Source organism: Zosterops lateralis (genome assembly GCF_965231275.1).
Source record: "Zosterops lateralis genome assembly, chromosome: 3".
Classification (NCBI taxonomy): Eukaryota; Metazoa; Chordata; class Aves; order Passeriformes; family Zosteropidae; genus Zosterops; species Zosterops lateralis.
The window spans coordinates 12,192,294-12,211,601 of NC_139764.1; the positions used below are offsets into that span (position 1 = coordinate 12,192,294).

The following is a 19,308-nucleotide window of genomic DNA, read 5'->3' on the forward strand; positions in this document are numbered from 1 at the left end:
TCCCAGGGAAGTCAGAGGCTCCTACAGACTCATGCTGGCCCCTGGGATCAGTTCACAGCTGGATGCCCTGGCCTTTGTACACTGGTTCTCAGCACATTTAGCTTCTCAGCCACATTGCTTTTTAGTATTAATTACATTGGGGGATTTTGTATTTATTTGACTGTGCTGTGCTGTCTTACCTCAGACAAAACTATCTCACAATCAATCAAAACTCCAACAATCAGAACTTGTTATTTTCCACTGGACAAACACTAATAGTCTCAGACGCTTCCCAGCAAAGACAGCCTGTTTATTTGAAGTTAAAAAAAAAAAAAAAGAAAGAAAAAAAAAAAGTAGTTCTCCATATCTTTCCATATCTTTTTGGGGTGTTTTTTTTATCTTGAAGAGTAAGATTCTTCAGATCTGGAGAGCCTGCTCTAGTTTGACAGATCAGCGGGGCTGGTAGGTGTTTAGTGCAGGCAGATTAGAAAGACAGCTGAGAGGGTAAATGTGAAGGGTGCTGTGGAGCAAAGACTCTCGTTTGCAATAGGCACTAGAGAGAAATATAATCAAATGTTTCCTCCCAGTCACTGATGAGTCTGCCAGTGTGATGCCTTCTCTGTCACCTCACATTATCTGCCATGCTGGGAAATTCAGTAATTACATTGCAGACACTTATGGAGACATACTTGTTGAAACAAATGATGGGCATGAGGTGATTGCAAGTTAAGCAACGTTAAGAATGTCTCATGAAGGAAACAAACCAAAACACAGTCACTTCTTTGGTAAAGAAATATTTTAAAATTATGCATATTAAATGCATATTAAAATTTGAAAGGAAGAACAGCCTAAGCAATATTTTCTGTGGGAAAGGAAATTCACATCTGCAGAACAGAAATTATTTTTCTACTCCTGGAAAGATATTCTAAATAATCAGCTTGGGACACGTAGATCCCAATGTTTTCCCAATGGTAAAGCCAAGCGTTTGACCTATCCAAGGGTGTTTTCTACTCAAAAGCCATGTCCACAGAGGATTCTTAGCTGGACATATAATCTGACATGGAATGTGACCATCGCCAACTAAAAGCTAAAATATTTTGTAGACACCTCCCTCAGCAAAGTATCTCAAAAGGCAGCCACCATTACCACAGAGACATATCCAGGTGGGGAAGATGCCATCCCCTTGAACTACCTTCCACTGTCCTTGAGAATGTCTGGCAGGAAATGTTTTAACATTACCTCATGGGACAGGTAAAAGGCAGCAATTCCCAGTGGCCAGAAGCAGCAGAGCATGGAGAACACAGTGAGGCCAAGATGATCCCTTGGTGGCATCATCAGGAAGTTGTCTTCACTCTCGGTGTCACTCGAGTAATCACTCTGGATCAGCAAAAGAGAGAAATGCAGATGTGCTGGTTAATGACAATATTGCTTTTCCTCTGCCATAAGCCAATTCCCTGATCATTTGCCCATTTCTTCTACTCCATCACAGCAGTGGCCAGCAGGTCTCTTCCTCACCCACTGTGTCACAGATTCCATCACTGTTGCATGAGCTTGAAAGTAAGAAAAGACAAATGTAAAGATATCACTGTAGGGAGCTGAAAAGGGGCCATGAAAGGAAGGGGTTCTCTAGTCAGATGAACCAGGGTGAATATTTCCTTCCAAAAATAAAGGAGGAGAAGGACAGGGAGAAAATCCACAGTATTGCTGAAACCACCCCTTGAAACTGTCCACTCACCTGAACAGGTGAGATACAAAATCAAAAAATGCTTTTGATTTTCAGGTTTACGGCTGAGTTGTGTGCTGGCATAGTATCTGTGGAGACTACCTCTCTGATATTTGAAACTGCCTTTTCTTTCACATAAAGATGAAATGGAGAAAAGATTCCTCAAGTAACTTTGAACGTGTGCTGAACCACAAAATTATCAGTGATGCTGCCTCCCAAAGGCCAAGTTGACCTGCCTATGAGTTACCAAGGGTAAAAGAATAATTCTAATCATTAAGTCCTGACCATGCAGACCAATTGTGAATGAGAAAGGTGAAAAAACAAGTTAAAAATCACAAAAAGAAATCCAACAGCAAATGATACCTCTTTACTCTTCCAGATAAACATCCTTTCTCCAAGCAAACCTTCCTTCCTAACATTCTCTCTTACACCAGGACACCTGATCCTGAGCTTATCAAGAAAATTTCTCTATTCAGAACCCCCTATGACACTGAGATAATTGATAATTCAGCTACTTCTTCACTTATTCCTGGATCTGTAAGAACTGCACCCTGAAACTGAAGAAGCTGAATATTAGTGTTGCTAAGAAGTCAGAATTATATTTGTCAGTTAGGCTTCCCTTCCCCTTCCCTTCCATCTATTCTTGGACACCATTTCCAGAGTTTGTTGGAGAAATCAGGCATTGGAAGGCAGAATGCCACAGGAAAACATCTACACTGGAAGAAAAAGAGAAGCTAACTCCAGTCATAAGATGCATCTAAGATGGAGTTTCATCACAGCCTGTAAGTGCCTGAGTAGATAATTTCTGATCTGAGGCAGCTCTTCTATTCTGTAGAAAAGCTGAAGTGACTGAAAGAAGAATAGAGGAAGAGCAGACACAAGGTGCAGATTTTTAACAGAGATGGTGATGAACACTTTTCTGCAGTTGTAATTGATTTTCTATTAAAAAAGGCCTTTTCTTGAATCAAGGCTGGCTACCCCTAAAGGCTATGTGCTTTACCTCAACTGAGACATTACAATTGCTCTGCAGACAGCTTGCCAAGCACACTGGAGATGTCAGACAACAGTGTCTGCTCTGAATTACAGCTGCCAGCAACCTCTGATGGATATTCGAGAAACAGCCTTTTTCCTTTTTTCCTTCAAAGCAACCAATTCAGCAACATGCACACCATGCATACAAAACTAATTTCTCATATGGCCCTGTGGGATCTGCCTTCAAATCCAGATGGTCCAGCGGTCTGGTTTGACAAAGACCAACACAATGCTGCTCCAAGTTAATATGTGCTCTGTTTCCCTCCACACAATGCCTGTTCCAGTAATGTAGTTAAACATGATGACCTGTTCTGACCAGCACTCTGCATCCTTCTGCTCTCCTACAAGTGTTTTGAGTTCACCTCCATGCAGCAAATGCTAAAGGCAGCAGCTGGATGGGGACTCTTCCACTGAAGGCTGTAGTTTATCACTGCTGCCTCCACAGATTCACTTGTCCCTGAGCAGAATCTTACTGATAATTTCTTAAGAGGTGATTCTCTAAAGCCTGTTATTTATTTAATTTTGCCTGTTTATTTCTTTTTACAGCTTCGAGTTTTGCAGTTGATTCCCTTTCAGTTTTAAAGGCATTTAAAAGATCCATAATCCCCTAACACTGACCTCCTGCAGCTCCTGTTGTTTCCCAAGTCCCAGTCTAAAAATTGCCCTGTCAGTCACCCAGCCAGCCTTGCAGAATGGGCTCACAGAGGACTCTCCTTGGTTGGAAAACTTTTCACGTGTGACTTCACAATACCAAAACGCAATGGGCAAAAACCCCTGGATGTAGTTGCCAAAGCTTATTCTTCCACCTTGAGCCCTGGACTTTGATCATCTCCCCTGTGATGTGTTCTGGACAGCCACATCCAGCCTGCCCGTAGCTCCTCAGGAACTGGCATCCAGCACATTGCCACTGGAAGGGGATCACCACAGACAGCAATGAACGGATCCACGCTAAAACAAGCTGGGGCAAGTGGTGTGGCCCTTCATGATTGTCCGCTTTCTGCTTCTCAGCTGACACAGCAGTCCTCAAAGAAGTGTGCCAAATATCCACCCTCTACAAAAGACAGCATGCAGCTCAACCAGAGCTCCTGCAACTCACAGGCTGGATTGCAGAGACATCACTGCTGAGCATCAGTTTGAAAACTCAGGGAAGTGATGATGAGAAAGGGAATTGCCACGGGCCCTGGCTACTATTAACAAGATTCATAGGAGGGCATTTGGAGACTGCTGAAGGTGACTTCCCAGCCATGCTCCCTTCATCTGGAGCTGGCTTATAGAGGTTAATATCCTTTGGCAGAGCTCAGTATCACCAGACTTGAGTGGCTTCTCCTTCTAAGGTGAAAAATAAATAAAATGCAAAGTGTAATCACTCATGTAATCTGTTAATAATGTGCCTTTGAAGGAACTCAGAGATAGAAATTGTGTCCTATGGGTAGGATGACTCAGTGCCATGACTGCATACCTGAGTGCCACACCTCTTAGGAGCTCATACCTGGGCACCACACCTCTGACAACACACTCTTCTGAGCATATGCCATGGGACAAAAGGACCGAAAATTACATTCCCATATTCTCAACACAGCCCTAGATGAGCTTGGGCAAGGTATCTATGGTACTGTTTTCTCCACTGCCCAGATGCAGAACAGAAAAAATACTGTACACTCCATGCCGAGGAGAGCAGTGATGGCCAGTGAATTCATCAGTAAAACCACGCTGCAAGACCTTGTCTTTGCCCATGTTGCAGAGCTCTCTGTAAAGGGAACTCAGCCATACTCAGCCCCCTAAGGGATGTTCAAACACGCTTTCTGGATACCTACAACCAGGGAAACACTGGGGACACAGCCCAGTGCAGGACCACTGACAGAAAATGTGCATGAGTTCACAGGGCTTGATGGGCATAAATATCCTCAGGGTCTTCTCTTCATGTTGTGGAAAAAACGTACCAGGAGGTGCTTGGGAATGTAGAGAAGAGTGGTTGTATGGAACAGGATCCAAATTCTATCTCTACAATTTCATTTCATGCTCAGGTCCAAAGGATGAGTTTTCACAACAGAATCCAGCAATTTCTAGTGGAAAAAAAAGAAGAAATGTATACCTTGAAAGCACTACATTTCTTTTCTTCTTTCACTCCCAGAACATTCTATTTATTTTGCATTTAGAGATTGTTTCTGACATTGCTGGGTGCTGGGAAAAAGTAAAAGGGTTTTAAGAGAGAGCTCCAAAGTATTCTTTTATGCGACATATATGAATAATTTAATTTGCTGCCATGAATAGCTTGGGTTTCTCTAAATAAGCAATCTACCTAGTGGCTAGGAGCAAAACTAGCAGGAGTATAACATGACAAATGCTATTTTTGGATAAAAGATAGCACATGAACTCTAACAGGAAGGTATTTCATCTTGTAACTCATTTCATATTTCACTGCTGCCACATTTGACAAGTTGTCTATTAGTTGCAGAGTAAAGAACTCATAAGATATTTATAAATTTTCCAATGATGCCTAAATAGGGAATCATTTGATTTCAGGGACAGGCATGGAAGAGAGAAGTTTAAAGCCCCGATAGAATGTGCAGCTTTCTGTTTTCATGCCTGGTAATTGGTGGAGCAAAGCAGGGCTCTATATATGCTAATGAGAGCTGTTTCTCAGATGTTTCTCCCTCCAGACAATTATGATTTTTTTAGGCAGACTGAACAACACTCCACCAGGACCTGAGAAGCCCTGCTAGTAAAAAATCCCAACAAATAAGTTGGTAAAATGTTGCTGCAGGGTACAACCCATGATTAGGATGTCTCCTCTCCTCTGCTCCATCTCCCATGCTCTTTGGAGTCCCCAGGTTGGGGAAGGGAAGAAAGTATCTCCTTACCAGCAAATTGTCCTAGACATGTTGAGCTGGATAAACTCATCCTGAGGAAGATGACAGCTACAGAGTAGCAAACCCTGCAGCTTGGCTTGGTCAATTCTTCAAACCAAAACCAAATAAATCAAAATACCTGGTTGTTTGTTTTTTTTTTTTCAGAATCTTTCTCCACTGCAAAGTTTTCTTCCAGAGAACAGCAACCCTTCTGGTCACCAAGAGCTCAACTCTTTTCAAAAAGACAATCATGCCAGAAGCAGTCTGACCTGCAATAAAACTATTTTCTGCATGTGTCTCTCCTGAAAGTATTGCACTGAGGTGTGGGAGATGCTGCAAAGGGAGGAGATTGATTTTTTGGCATTTCTAAGAAATTAAATATCCATCCTGAAAAACTCTAGGCAGGCATTCTGGTATAAGGCAGGCAGTGCCAGGGAGACATGGGGGAAGAGCAATGACAACCCCATGGCCAGTGTGTTCTCCCGAGGGCATTTTACAGAGATGCTCCAGTGGGACTCCACTTGCCTTGCACTGACATGTGGAGAACAGGAGGTAGCTCTCAGTTTCTGAGAGAAAAGAGCTCTTCTGCACAAAGCTCCCATCTTTGCCAATGTTTCCAAAAAGGGGCTAGTTTACAGAGATGCCAAAGCAGACATGAGCCCTGGTCTTCTCTGACACTCCACAGCTTCTGTGCCTTGATGAGCTGTGGCTTGATAGTCAATGTGACAAGATACACAGCAATGTCCTGTGCCACCCTCAGTGACAGACTCAAACCTTTTAGGACTCTCACAGTAGGGAAACAAAATTTGCACCTCTATTGTGTCACCCTCTTCCTTCTAACTTCTGCTCCCAGTCCTGGCACTCACTCTTTCCCATCCCATCTATTAGTAATCTAAAAAAGCCTCTGTTTCTTGTCAGTAACTGACAGGGAAAAAAAATCTTTCTAGTGTGACACACTTGGGTGTGTGATTCAGGTGCTGGTTTTATGTAGTTAACAATCTAGCATGGTTCATCACCTACTCAGTGACTGCTTGTCCTTAAATAGTGTTCTTTCATTTCCAGAATCTCCATGCATGAATTTAGGTCTCTAATGAAGCTGTGCTCTAGCCAAGCCCAGGAGGCCCTCATGGATCTGGCCACACAGACACAACCTCTGTCCACCAACTTCTGTGAACCAGAAGAGCACAACACAGCAAATCTGTTTTTTTCTGGTCTGGTCAAATTCATTTCTCCTCTCCTGCATGACCAGCTGCATCTGCAGAATTTGTACATTCCTGGAATGGAATTTGGACCTTCCTGGAATGGAAGCTACTTGCCATGCTGAGCTACTTCTTGCTGAAAACAGCTGCCCAGTAGGTTGATCCTTTGGGGTCATGGAAAGGAGTGAAAATCACAGTGCTGCACAGGGCTGGTCAGGGAGCACAGCAATGGAGACGGACCCTGGTCTCAAAGCAGAGGCTTCTAACAAAGCAAGTGGTTTTCTCCTCCCGTTCCTACTGGAGGGGAAATTTTGATGGAGAGGACAATCCATGAGTGGTGTGTACTTTGTGAAACTGTCATCTTATTCTGAGCACCTTACACACATAGGTCAAGATGGTTGTCCATACACCTGTGTTTGTTAGCACAATGTCACCCCAAAGGGTCAAATAAGACAGGCAATCTGTGATTCCAGATGCTCTATACCCATTCAAGAATTGCCAAATTTGACCTCAGGAGGTCTATTTCCATAGAAATAGGTCAGAAAGAAGAAGGAGACAGGGAAAAGGATGCACAACACTGTCAGAGCATGTTACCAAAATTTACTGTCTCATTCCCCCCCTTAAGATCAGAGGAGGATGAAGTTCTACAGCTGGTTTTTAAGACACAAATGTTCTCTGTGAAAAGCTGATCAAGTTCCTCCAGTACCATTTTGAAGAGGTTTTTTCCTTGTGCTGTTCATTTTCCCAGCCTTTTTTAAATCTCATTCTCCAAAAGTTGGCTAAAGAATGTCTTCTTGACTTGAATTGATGAGAGGGAGACTTTTTTTTGCTGCTTGAATGTCAGGCCAGATGTGTCAATAACACCACGTATGCTGCAGTCACTTGTGCCACTACTGCATGAGAGAAACTGGGGCAAAAAGACAGCAACCAGGAATTTTGTTTTGATTAAGGAAATTATACTTCCTGTGGTCAATTCTGAAATTCTGTGGAAGGGTGTGATTTGAGCTAATATTCTCACATGCTTCAGAGAGAAGCTTTCTGTCTCCCTGTGGAGGCATTGAATACTGCATTAATGGCACACACTGGGAAAAACACTTCCCACTTCCCACCTTATCAATACAGAGAGAAAATAGAATAAAAGGGAAGTCAGGTTCTTGCTGGATTTCCCCTGTGCTGATCACAGGGTGAGACACGGGTATTATAGGAGGTGAAAATAGAAATTTTAGGACTTGTTAGGTCTTGCTCCTAAACGAAAATCACAGCAACAGAGAAGCACAACCAATATCCCTATCTCAGCTGGGACATTCATGTTTGAAGGTATGGCTTTGCTCTAGACAGCCAGAGGGTCTTTGCTAGGTTAGGAGTCTCTGACCAGTGGTGGAGGAAATTTTAAGATCACCAGCATTACGTTCAACCTGCATTCCCACAAACACTGGCAAATACAAAAAATACAAATCCCTGCCACACTTGGGTCTTTGGCAAAAAAAAAAAAAAAAAAAAAAAAAAAAAAAAAGCATCATTGTAGCCCTGGTCACTTTACTATGTTTTTCATTCCTTTTCCTAGGAAGGACTTCTTCTTGATGTCCTTCTGGTCTGACCAATATGATTAAAGAAGTTTGCCTTTCTGTCACCAATCAAATTGGTCTGTGTAAAATAATATATAAGGAAAACACATCCCAAAAATAAATGAGTCATTTTCAGCCTCCTGAAATTTGGAGTCTGTGTCATTGTAGTGTAAAACAGCATCACATCATTTAAGAAAGAATGAAGTTGTTTCCTTACTCTTCCCTGTTACTTTACAGTGAGCAATCAATGAGGCACAGGACTCCAGAAGAACACATTGTATTTGGGTCTAAAAAGTGTTTTGCTCCATCAGAAAAACATAATTTATTTCAGAGAAATGGATTCACTGCAGCTTAAGACTTCTGTTTCTATGTTCACTCTGAGACAGAAATGTTTTGTGTCTGAGCCAGTAATTTAAAACATTCTGCTCAAGTCAGGTGAAGGCAAGAGATGATGCTGGCCTGCTGAGTAAGATGGGCTCCATGCAGATAGATAGATGCTCCCAGCCCAAACCTTACACAGCATTTAAACACATGGGTTTTCTTTCTGACCAGCCCCTTCAGAGACAGAAGGGAAATGCTGATCTCCACTAGGATGAGTGGGAATTTTGCCGTTGGTGTTCACAGACCTGGGACCTTACTCAACAAACAAAGATGAGCATTGTCTTAATTGGAGGAGAAAGTGATACAGCTGACCCAAAAAGCAGATGATTGCCTGCTGTTCAGCTCTAGAGGGCTGTACACTTAATTTCAAACACGCCCTCCTCCCCCCAGCCTTCTTCACATTTCCCAAGTGACATCTGACCTCTAGTTCCTGGAAATCCTCTTCTTCTTCCACCTCATAGGAGAGGGTGTGAATCTTGATGTCATCCGTGGAGAGGTCTATGAATTTGCTGTCAGGGTACTCCAGGCTGTCTTTGGTGGGCGAGCACTCCTCGATGAAGGTCGTTTCACAGCACTCCGAGCCCAGGCTCTCGCCCCACGAGCGCAGCACGTTCTCGGAGTAGAGGATGATGTTGGGCCTGTAGTGAGACTCCACTGTCTGCTGCAGTATGCTGGGGTCCAGGAGCTGCTGCACGGGGTCACTCCTGCCGTTCTCCGGGCATCTCGGAGAGGACAGGCTGCCCGCTCTGTGGCTCTGGTACTGAGGGGTGGGGTACACAGAGACCAGACCATCTCGGCTTTCTGCCACTAAGTTCCTTGTGTTAATTAAACCATTCCTTTTCCCAGCCTCAGTGATCTTACTGTGCATAAGCACACTGTTCTGCTCAACCAAGCCATCCATACTGGGAAGTGTCCAAGGCAGCGGGACTTTATTTTGCTGTGCCTTAGAGCTCACGCTGGGTGAGTGGCTCCCATTTTCCTGATGAAGAAAGGAAACAGAAACCAAGGTGAGGACAAAGGCAGTGAATTGAGGGACTCAAGTCAGCTTGTCTTCCATATAGTCTCAAGAGAAAACAGAGCCCCATATATGTGCACACCCTGACTTAGTTCTCCCAATATGCCCCTACTCAGAGAGGCAAAGAACACCTGCCCCACATCCATAGGATGTAGAGAAGCAGATGAGGTGAAATGTCTTGGTAGTGATGGACCCTATCAAAGAATGGCTTTGGTGCCTGCTCCACCCTCTGATGGGTACACAGCTGTCATCCTGGGGACAACATCCCCTTCCTCTAAATATTTTGATAAGAGATGGGAAAAAACCCACAAAAAGACCGAAACAACAACAACAAAAAATCTCCTAAAAGAACTATTTTTAGTTCTCACAAATCTGCAACTGCAAAAGATGGGCAGGTGCTGTGTTCACCTGCCAGGGTCTGCAGCCATCCTTTGCCCTTGTCAAGTGCTTTACTATCCATTGAACACCCATTTTTTCCAGGCCAAACACTTTCTCACCAGGCTCCTCATTTTTCTCAGGTTTAGTCAAGGGAAAATGCCTTTTGAAATACTGATGTATAGGCCACAGCAACAGTAAATTCAGGGGTTTGTTTCTGGGCATGAGCATAAAAATTACAGACATGCTACTGGCTTCAAAGTTCTGCATATTAGATCCTCTAAGACCAAGTTATTAATGTAGGATTACCCGTCCCCATTGTGCTGTCTGGAGAAAACTAAGAATGAAATACAGAAACACGTAAACATAGGTAATTTTTTTACTCAGTGCTTTCTCTCTATTTCCCTTTTATGTCAGGCAACCTTTAACAGAGCAATGTCTAGCAAAAGTCCAGACTTCAAATACCTTCAGTCTCTCTTTTGAATGAAAGAAGTATTTAAACCACTGCTAAGAGCTGTTCTAACACTACCAATTAAGCAAGAAACTTGTTTAGCATACAAGAGAGCTTGACCCAGAGTGCTGACATGTTTACATTCACAGCACTTGGTTTAACAAGCAGAAACCCCATTTTATTGTGTTATCAAGTAGTTCAGTGCTTCTCTTAAGTGAACCATCAGGAAAGCTACAAAAGAGAAAATCCACCATGGTGGGATCCCATGGAAGTTACATGTGCAATCCAGGTAGCAGGAACATCCTGCTGGGCCTTTAGCTGCTTGATCACAAACCTTCCACTTCTTCCTCCCACCTCCCCCAAAGAAACTATATGGAAGTACATCTCCACAGGCAGAAGATGAGAAATACTCATCAACTAAAGAGTTAATTTTCAGACTTTGCTCAGTTTCTTCCAAGCCAGCTTGGAAAATGTAAGAGGTCCCTTGATGTGTTGCTTCAACCATCAGTCCCACTGAAGCTAGACATCACCCAAAAACTGCAAACCCTCTTGCAAACATTCTTATCCCTGCCACCTGACAAGCAAAGTGAAATGGTCAAGAGGAATATGCCACAGATGTAGCAGAAACTGGAGGAAGACTCACAAATCAAACAAATGCCCTCCTGGAGAAATGTATGAAGAGGTCAACACTTTATCACTGCATCAATGGCTGGAAAACTTGGGTCAGGCCTTGGCACCTCCCTGTAGTGACATAATTTCAGCAAATTCTGGCTTAAGCATTCTCAGAAAAATGCCATTTTAGGGTAGTTTTACTGCATGCCTTGAAGATACATTGTTGCTCAGTTCTACCATGCATCTAATCCATATGGCAGGTTCTTACCTTCTGTGTATTTAAACCAGTCTTGTAAACCAATATTGCAGATTCTGAGTGACACTTTCCCCTTGGTAATGGGCAAAAAGTGGGAAAAAACATCCAAAATGAGGCAAGGACAAAACAGAGAACATTCTTCCCTCAGAGAACTCCTCCTATATTAGGGATAGTCTATTGGTCAGGACATCCTCCCTGGAGTTCCACACAGCAGTGCAGGCAGCATGCCTCAGGGAAGGTCAGCAGGGAGATGTGGATGGCAGCATGCAATCAAGGAAAGTGGTTTAACCCCAGGTGCATTTTAATCTGTAGCTGGCTGCCTGCCTTACCAGAGCCTGACCCAATGCTCTTGGCTCTGCAAGAGTATTGCTTAATGGGAAGATGCTGATGAGACTCAGGCCTTTTCAGTATAATAAATTAAGAGGGGGGAAAAAGAGAGAGAAATAATTATATTAGTATTACTCCTGAAATGGAATCTCCCAGGTTGAGGTGGAAGTATTACAGAAAGTGGCACATGGTCACCAGTGATGGTCAAGGGCAAAAGGCAGCTGTTCTTCTGCAGTGGCTCAGAGCCTTTGTCCTGCCTGCAGGGACCCCTTGGACATGAATCCAGCCACTACACTTTCACTAGGGGCTTTTCATGGACATGGCCTGGGCCAGGCTCACATGCCTGTGACTCACAGGACAAAATTAAGATTGCTCAGTTTCCAGGTCCCTGCAGCCCAGAATCCCCAGATGGTAGTGACAGAACAGGTAACCTCTGACAGACCACCTGAGGAAATTGGAGAGTGCCTTCTCTGCAGGGAGCCAACATTCAAAGCAGAAAAGAAGCTTTCAGTATCTATGACCACAGTGAGGTTTCAAAATGATGTTGACAGGAAAATGAAATTCACCAGAGCTCTTGAAATAAGAAAGCTTTTCAGTCTGCTCCAAGATGCAGAGTTAATTTTAATTGGTTGGATTCAGGTTTCTTCTGTCTTTGCATGGTTTTAATTGTCCCACAAATCACTCACTTGGCACTGAGGCCAACCTGAAATAATTCTGCATTTTCACACTTGAGACTGGAACCAGAAGGAAAAGCCAGGTTCAAGTTATTAACAGATATATATAATATCAATATATCAACCTTCAATCTAATGTTTACCTTGGGGTTAGACATTTTTACCCCAGTCTACTATAAAAAGTGAGTCCATTAATTATTTTAACCTTCACTCTTTCCAATTTCTTGGATTCCCCCCTCCCCCTTTCTTATTTTAACAAGAAGCTGCAAGCAGTGCCAAGATCTTTAGTCTGCAATGCTGTGGTTTATTAAGCTATCACTTGTGTTACAGCAGATCCCAGCTACAATGAGGAGCTGCACTGAGAGCCACGCTCTGCTGGGTGTTCTGCAGCCTCCTGCTATGATGACAGTGCCTGACAAACTAATTAAGCAGAGGGTGTGAGACAGAGAAATGCCAGCTGTAGTAAGGGCAGGGAGAGAACAGCTAAATGCTGTGCCCCAGGCTCCAGTAGACAAGGAGCAGAAGCCAGCTCTGCTACTGCCCACCATCCCAAAACTCCTTTGCTCTCCCAGGACCTGGCAGGATGCTGTTTGCCTCCTCTCTCCATGGGATTTTGCACAGCTTAAGGGCTCTTAAGCCTTCTGGAGACCCTGGTCAGGCACCCAGTGTCCTGTGTGAATAAGCAGTCGGGAAATTGAATACAAAGCCCCTGAATTCCGAACAAGCCGTACGGTCGGAATATTGGGCTATGGCTGAAAAGCCCCAGTCATCTCCTCACAGCAGACCAGAAGGACATTCATTCAGACAGACCAAGCATCACTGGCCCAGCAGACTGGTTTATTGGCAAGAAAACTGGAAGGTGAAGGCAAGTGAAGCTGAAGGCAGAGTCCCCATTTGCTTGTCAAAGCCTGAGGCTGTACCCTCTGCCATTCCCTGCAGATCTGGCAGGTCATCAGCCAGAAAAAAAGGCTAAAAACTCATGTGCTTCTGCATGGGGGTGCTGGATATCAGTGGAAATCTTTTCCCCTTGGAAACAGTCAAGCACAGAAAAAAGCTGCCCAAGGAGGTTTTGCAGTTTCCATCCTTGGACTTTTGAAGACCCAACTGAATGAAGCTTTAAGGATCATGGTGTGATCCCAGAGCTGATCTCACTTTGAGCATGAAATAGAACTGCAGACCTCTTGAGATTCCTTCAACTTGATTATCCCATGATTTGAATCCCTCTGATCCTTACAAATTCCCACCTCTCTCCCATACTCCCCAAAAGATATCTACTGCTCCTAAATCTCTCAGTCATTCTAAATCACCAGAATGGCAAGAAGTGGCAACAGTGACCCTTTGTGCCACCAGCAGAAGCTGATTCAACCCCAGGATTATCAGATTCAACAAAATGTCCCTGGGTTTGAAGTTGGTTTCCCCTCTGCCAGCATAGAGAAAGCAGAGGGGAGAAAGCTCTCATGAAGAGCAATCAAGCCCCATATCCTTCCAAGAAAGGAAGATGCAGATTTCCTGGCATAAGCTACCAGGTAAGAGGGAGTTTCTAAAATACAATGCAATAGGCTTCAGGATGGCTGAGGAATTCCAGACATTTAGAAACTGCAACAATACAGACCTTATGCATGAGAGATATCACAGGCCATGTATGGATCTGGAGTGCTGATTACAAAGTGGAATATTTAACAAAATGAAAGAAAAAAAACCTTTTCCACTTTTATTTTTCTTCTTTCATTTAGCTGGGCTTATTAAAGTAGGTTTTGTTTTAAGGGAATGCTGTATTTCAGCAGCTGGAATTCCTTTTACCCTATTAAGTAAGCTACAGGGAGTTTTGTAAGGCAGTGCAACTAACTCACACTGGGAAAATTAAGAATGCATGCATTAGTGATAGGTAAATGTTTCATCGCTAACAGTGGAATTAAAAAGACCTCCATGCTATTTTAGTATTACCAATATGCAGCAAATCTGCTGTGAGGTGTGATCTGTCCTCCTAAAAAGGAGGAACTTGGAGAATGGTGAAGCATCCAAGGTCATGTCAAGACAGAGCTGGAAATAAAATCTAGGTCTCTTGATTGCCCGTGCAGAGATATATGTTAAAATAATTACCATCTGCATATCTGCCTGAATAATTGTTTGCTTAATTCAGTATCTGAACTAAAGAATGGAGTGGGGAAGTGTCCTGGTTTAGAAAGGAGGAATTACCTTGCGTTGATCTAACATATAATAATGTTATTCCTACAACAAAGTACTTCCTTTAGAGCAGGTGGAAGCATGTTGCCTGAGCTAAAATGAATTGCAATGTTTCATTTATTTATTTTTAATTGAACTAGCTGGCTTTTAATTCACTATATCTCAAGGTATTGCCTCCAATAAAAAAAAAAAAAAAGACACATTCAGACTTTTCTAGCAATTCTCCTTCACGACTTATATTTTTCAGCCTTAATTCTTAGTGGAGTTCAGTCTGAACTCACAACTTTTTTTCATTCACTGCACTTTGCAGATAATGGAAAACTGGCCTGACTAACAGCATCTTGCTGTGGTGTATATAACCCCGGCTGTTGTGGAAGGCACCAGTGTAAAAATGCCTTGACACCAGGACCATTTCTTGCAATTACTCTGCAGAGTGAAAGTAGTCAGATAGTCTGACTGTGATTTTTTATTCTGTTCTCAAGAGGCTCCCCAATACTGCAGACCAGGAGCATCAAACAACCACAAATGTATCCAGCATCACCTGTGAGCTCCCCACACCCATTTCAAACTGAGAAGATTGAGCCATGAGGAGTGATTCTTACTTAAAGAGCTTCCAAAAGAACCCTGAGAGTCTCTCCCACAAATACCAACATAATAGCATCCCATGGCCCTCTTGGTCTGCCCTTCTGGCTGAATCCTGCTGGCCTCCCCTTGGACCTTAAATCCCTGTCTAACTGTGTTTGTGACCAGGCTGGCCCACAGACAAGAACACCCAAATATGGATCCAGGACTGACCCTACTAACTCACTCCAGCCTCATTCCTGATGGGCAGCCGAGCCCCCAGAGAGCCCAGTTCTTGCACACACCCTGCTCATCTGGCTCTGCTTGCTTTCCCACACTGCATCCAGGAAGAAAACCGGGACAAGACACTGCCTCACACTTGCTCTGCATGCAAACCCACAGTATTGTGCTCCAGGCTGGACTTGAGGTATTCCTGAAGCACAGATGGAAAATAAAGAGATGACAGAACAGGAAGACAGTGTGGTGGTGGAGACTTGGTGCAAAATGGAAGTTTCTGTACCTCCTGCCCCAAGCAAAGCACCCCAGGGCTGTAAGTTACTTTGCTAAATTACTTTTTACTTTGCTAAATTACTCTTTACTTTGTAAAATTACTCAAGTCAGTTCATCTGGGCAAGGATGATTAGAGTAAACGGATGTTTCTGGGGACATAAAATCAGCTGTGCTCCATAAGACTTAGAAAAATTGCAGAGCCAGGACTATACCATGGGACAAAAGCTTTACAGAGTAGGTGATTTAGCCATGGTGAGAGTGGTAGCTGGAGGCAGACAGGGCAGGCAGGGGAAAATGAAGCATTAGCATCAGTGGGGCATAATTTGACTTTTACAAATCTTTCTTAACCCTGCACTCACCCCTCCCTGCAGAAATAAAAATGGAAATGAGTAATGCAGATGCCTATTAGACTCGGGGTATTATCTGAACATAAAAAAAAAAAAAAAATCCTATCCTCTCTGTTCTCTGGGAGGAGAAGGGATAGAGGACCTTAGAGACTTCTGTATGGGAGGCACAGGCTTTGGGCTGATAGCATATCCACATCACAACCCTGCCTCCATGATCTTTTGAGCCACATGCAGCTGGAAGAAGGGAGATTGTTCTGTTGCAAAGAGCACAAGGATAGGAGCTGGAAGGTGGATGGGTGACATGGAGACACCACTCTCTGGGAGAGGACTGGATAAGTCATTGCATGTTGTGGGCAACTGCTGTGGGATATGTCCTGAATCAGCACACTGAGCACAGCTGTCCTGCAGGACCTGACACCAGGCTGGATGCCTTTCCTAGGTCCTTTCTCTAGAAGTTGAATGATTTGATTATGCCCCATCCCTGGAAGTTTTCAGGTTGGATGGGCTCTGAGCAACCTGAGCTAGTGGAATGTATCGCTGTCCATAGCAGGGGGTTTGGAGCTAAATGATCTTAATATCCCTTGCAACCCAAACCATTTTATGATTCTGTCCTTTAGCAAATACCATTTCAGAGTTCTTTGTTCTCCCTGGGGATTTTTAAGGTATCTGAACAGTCAATCAAAGCACACAAATCCCATCAAAATTCTGCTAGAATTATGGTAGAATTATTGGTGTGAACAGTCAGTTCATTCTTCTTATGCCTTCTTATGCAAAGCCTCGAAGTGTAAGGACAGAAATACAGCATGGATCTGGAGAGTTATTGGTAAATGAGGGAGCTTTGCACATTCAGGTTTTAGAGAGATACAAATACACATCCATAGGGATGCCAGGTATAAAACTAGCACTGCTAAAGGCATGCATGAACTCACACCATTCACGCACTGCACCACAGCTTCAAAATGCAGTCTTTGCTTGTGCAGTGAAAACAACCAATTTGTCACTCTTCTGATTTTACAACACCAAATTCAAATCACAGAATCTTTTGATTCTTAGGTGCTACAGGTTAGACCAGCTCCATGTGAATCCTTAAGGTCAGAGGCAACTACATCTGAAGAGGAGCATTTTGCTGTGACCCCACTACTCAGAGTAGTTTCCAGCTTTTTGCCAGAGAAAGGGTACTCAGTAACAATTGACATGATAGCTGGAGGATGTGTATTCAGACACTTACACACAGCCACTATTCATGTTTGTCAAAGCAAAGCCAATGAACACGCAGAGTATTTTTCTCCTGTGCACACCTCTGCAGTTAGTTTCCATTTTTTTTTTTTCCAACTGCACTGTACAAACCATAACCTGTAAAAATCCAAGCCTTCAAAGTGAAGACAACAAATCTTGGACTCTTAATAACCATATATATGTAATCTGCAATCTTAATAGTCACATAGGCAATATTAAAAACTCTACTGGAAGCATTTTACAGCTGTCTGCAGATATGAATTTGCTGTAGAAAGAAAGACAATAAAACCTTATCCAAACATGTTGCATATTTTCTCTAATACTGTCCTCAGCAGCAAAAGCATTTTAAATCCTGAGAGCATCCTTTCTCAAGTTAAATGTGTTGTGGTGGTGTCTGTGTACACCAGTACTGCATTACATCTGCATTTGTATAAGGAAGAGCCCTCCTCTGTGTGTGAGATTTATTTCAGAGTGTGTGCCACCAGTGGTGTGAGACATCTGCCTGCCCAGTTAATGACAGGAGATTTCATCTAATTCCTACAAATGAATTTATCCTACACACACCCTGGCATGACCTGTAGTTACCAAAACTGCCAATAAAATGTCACCTTCTCCAGTAAAATCAGTCTTTGTCTTAGGAGCCAGGTAATTTGAAATTAATACAGACCATCTACTTGCAGCTACTTTAAAAATGACAGTTAATTAACTGTAATTAAAACTAAATAATTTAAATACATGAAGGTAGGAAAGTGTATTCTCTGTTCAGACTGCCTTTTGGAATACACAAGAGTCCCCTTCTACGTGCCAGTTAATGCATCATCTTGAGTTTAAGACCATCAAAGCATCTTTTAATTGTTGCTAATGCTCTGTTTACACCAGATTAACATCTAATTAATTGTAATTTGCATTTTTAATCTAGCTGGAAAGTTTAGAGTTTTTTGCGGGGTTTTCTTGCTTCTTCCTCTTTCATTACACACGGAGGCTACAGCTTCCCTACCGCGATTTTGAAGGCACAGTTCAACAGATTGCACTCTGGAGCAACTCCTGCCACTCCTGCTCCATGTTCTATCTGGGGTGGTGGGTTATACCCCACCACCAGTCCCACACAGGCCCTTGCACCTCTCCCCCTGCAGCATACCACTGAGGGGGGAGCAATACCAATCCTGTTCCAGGAAGGCTTGTACTTCTGGAGTGTTAATTCCAGAAAGGTCTCAGTGCACTGCCAGCCTCTTCCTACTGAAGAACTGACCCCTTGCACGATGCTTTACTGATACCCAGATACCCCATGCAGAAGGACTTACCCAATGTCACCCCCCTGCCACCAAACCAAGAGACACCAATAGCAGGGACCACTGCTACCTCTTTGCCTCAGCCATCTCTTTCTCCAACTTAGCTGTCACTGCTCTCAAACTAGAGGATGGGGAGGAAAAGGAATTCAGTCCGGCGCCTCTCCGGAGCAGGATAGCGAGGGGAAGGGGAAGCTGCGGCTGCCAGGAGCTCAGCATCTCCACCGCCTGCCCCCGGCTCGGGCTCTGCCCCTGCACACACCTGCACAACCCCTCTCCCCTTCTCTGGCTGGCAGGGCTGGCGGGAGCTGAGAGCAAAAGCTGTTCTGCCACAGTGCGCTAGATGGGATTCCTCACGGGGAACAGGAGGGAAGGGAAAATGAAAACCCCGCGCGCACTTTCCCTTCCAGAGCTCCCAGTCTCGCCGCGGCGCTGGAAAAGCCTCTTCTCCCCTCCCAGACCCCGCCGGGCAAGAGTGGGCATGGTAATTTGGGCTCTCGGCAGGGCATGGGGGAAGCACCTCTGCGGGCAGCCTCGCTCAGCCCCTGCGCTCCCCCCGGAGTCCCTTCGCCGCGACGGCTGCGGGAGCCGCGGTGCCCCCGCCTCCGCTCCGGGCTCCGGAGGATGCTCCGGAGGATGCTCCGGAGGATGCTCCGGAGGATGCTCCGGAGGATGCTCCAGAGGATGCTCCGAGGATGCTCCGGAGGATGCGGCGGGGCGGGTATTTGGTGCATGGCTGCCCGCAG

The 19,308-nt window shown here is 44.1% G+C and overlaps 1 protein-coding gene across 1 annotated transcript in view; it reads right to left on the bottom strand.

Moving 5' to 3' along the window:
• The window catches only part of SYNDIG1 (synapse differentiation inducing 1), a gene marked incomplete at both ends in the record, with an annotated part of 38,693 nt that extends 29,064 nt beyond the window's left edge, over positions 1-9,629 (bottom strand). The window contains 2 exons of the mRNA XM_083857819.1: positions 1,219-1,356; positions 9,150-9,629. Coding sequence (XP_083713945.1) covers positions 1,219-1,356; positions 9,150-9,629 — 618 coding nt within the window. The remainder of the gene's footprint in view (positions 1-1,218; positions 1,357-9,149) is intronic.
• Positions 9,630-19,308: the final 9,679 nt, after the last annotated feature.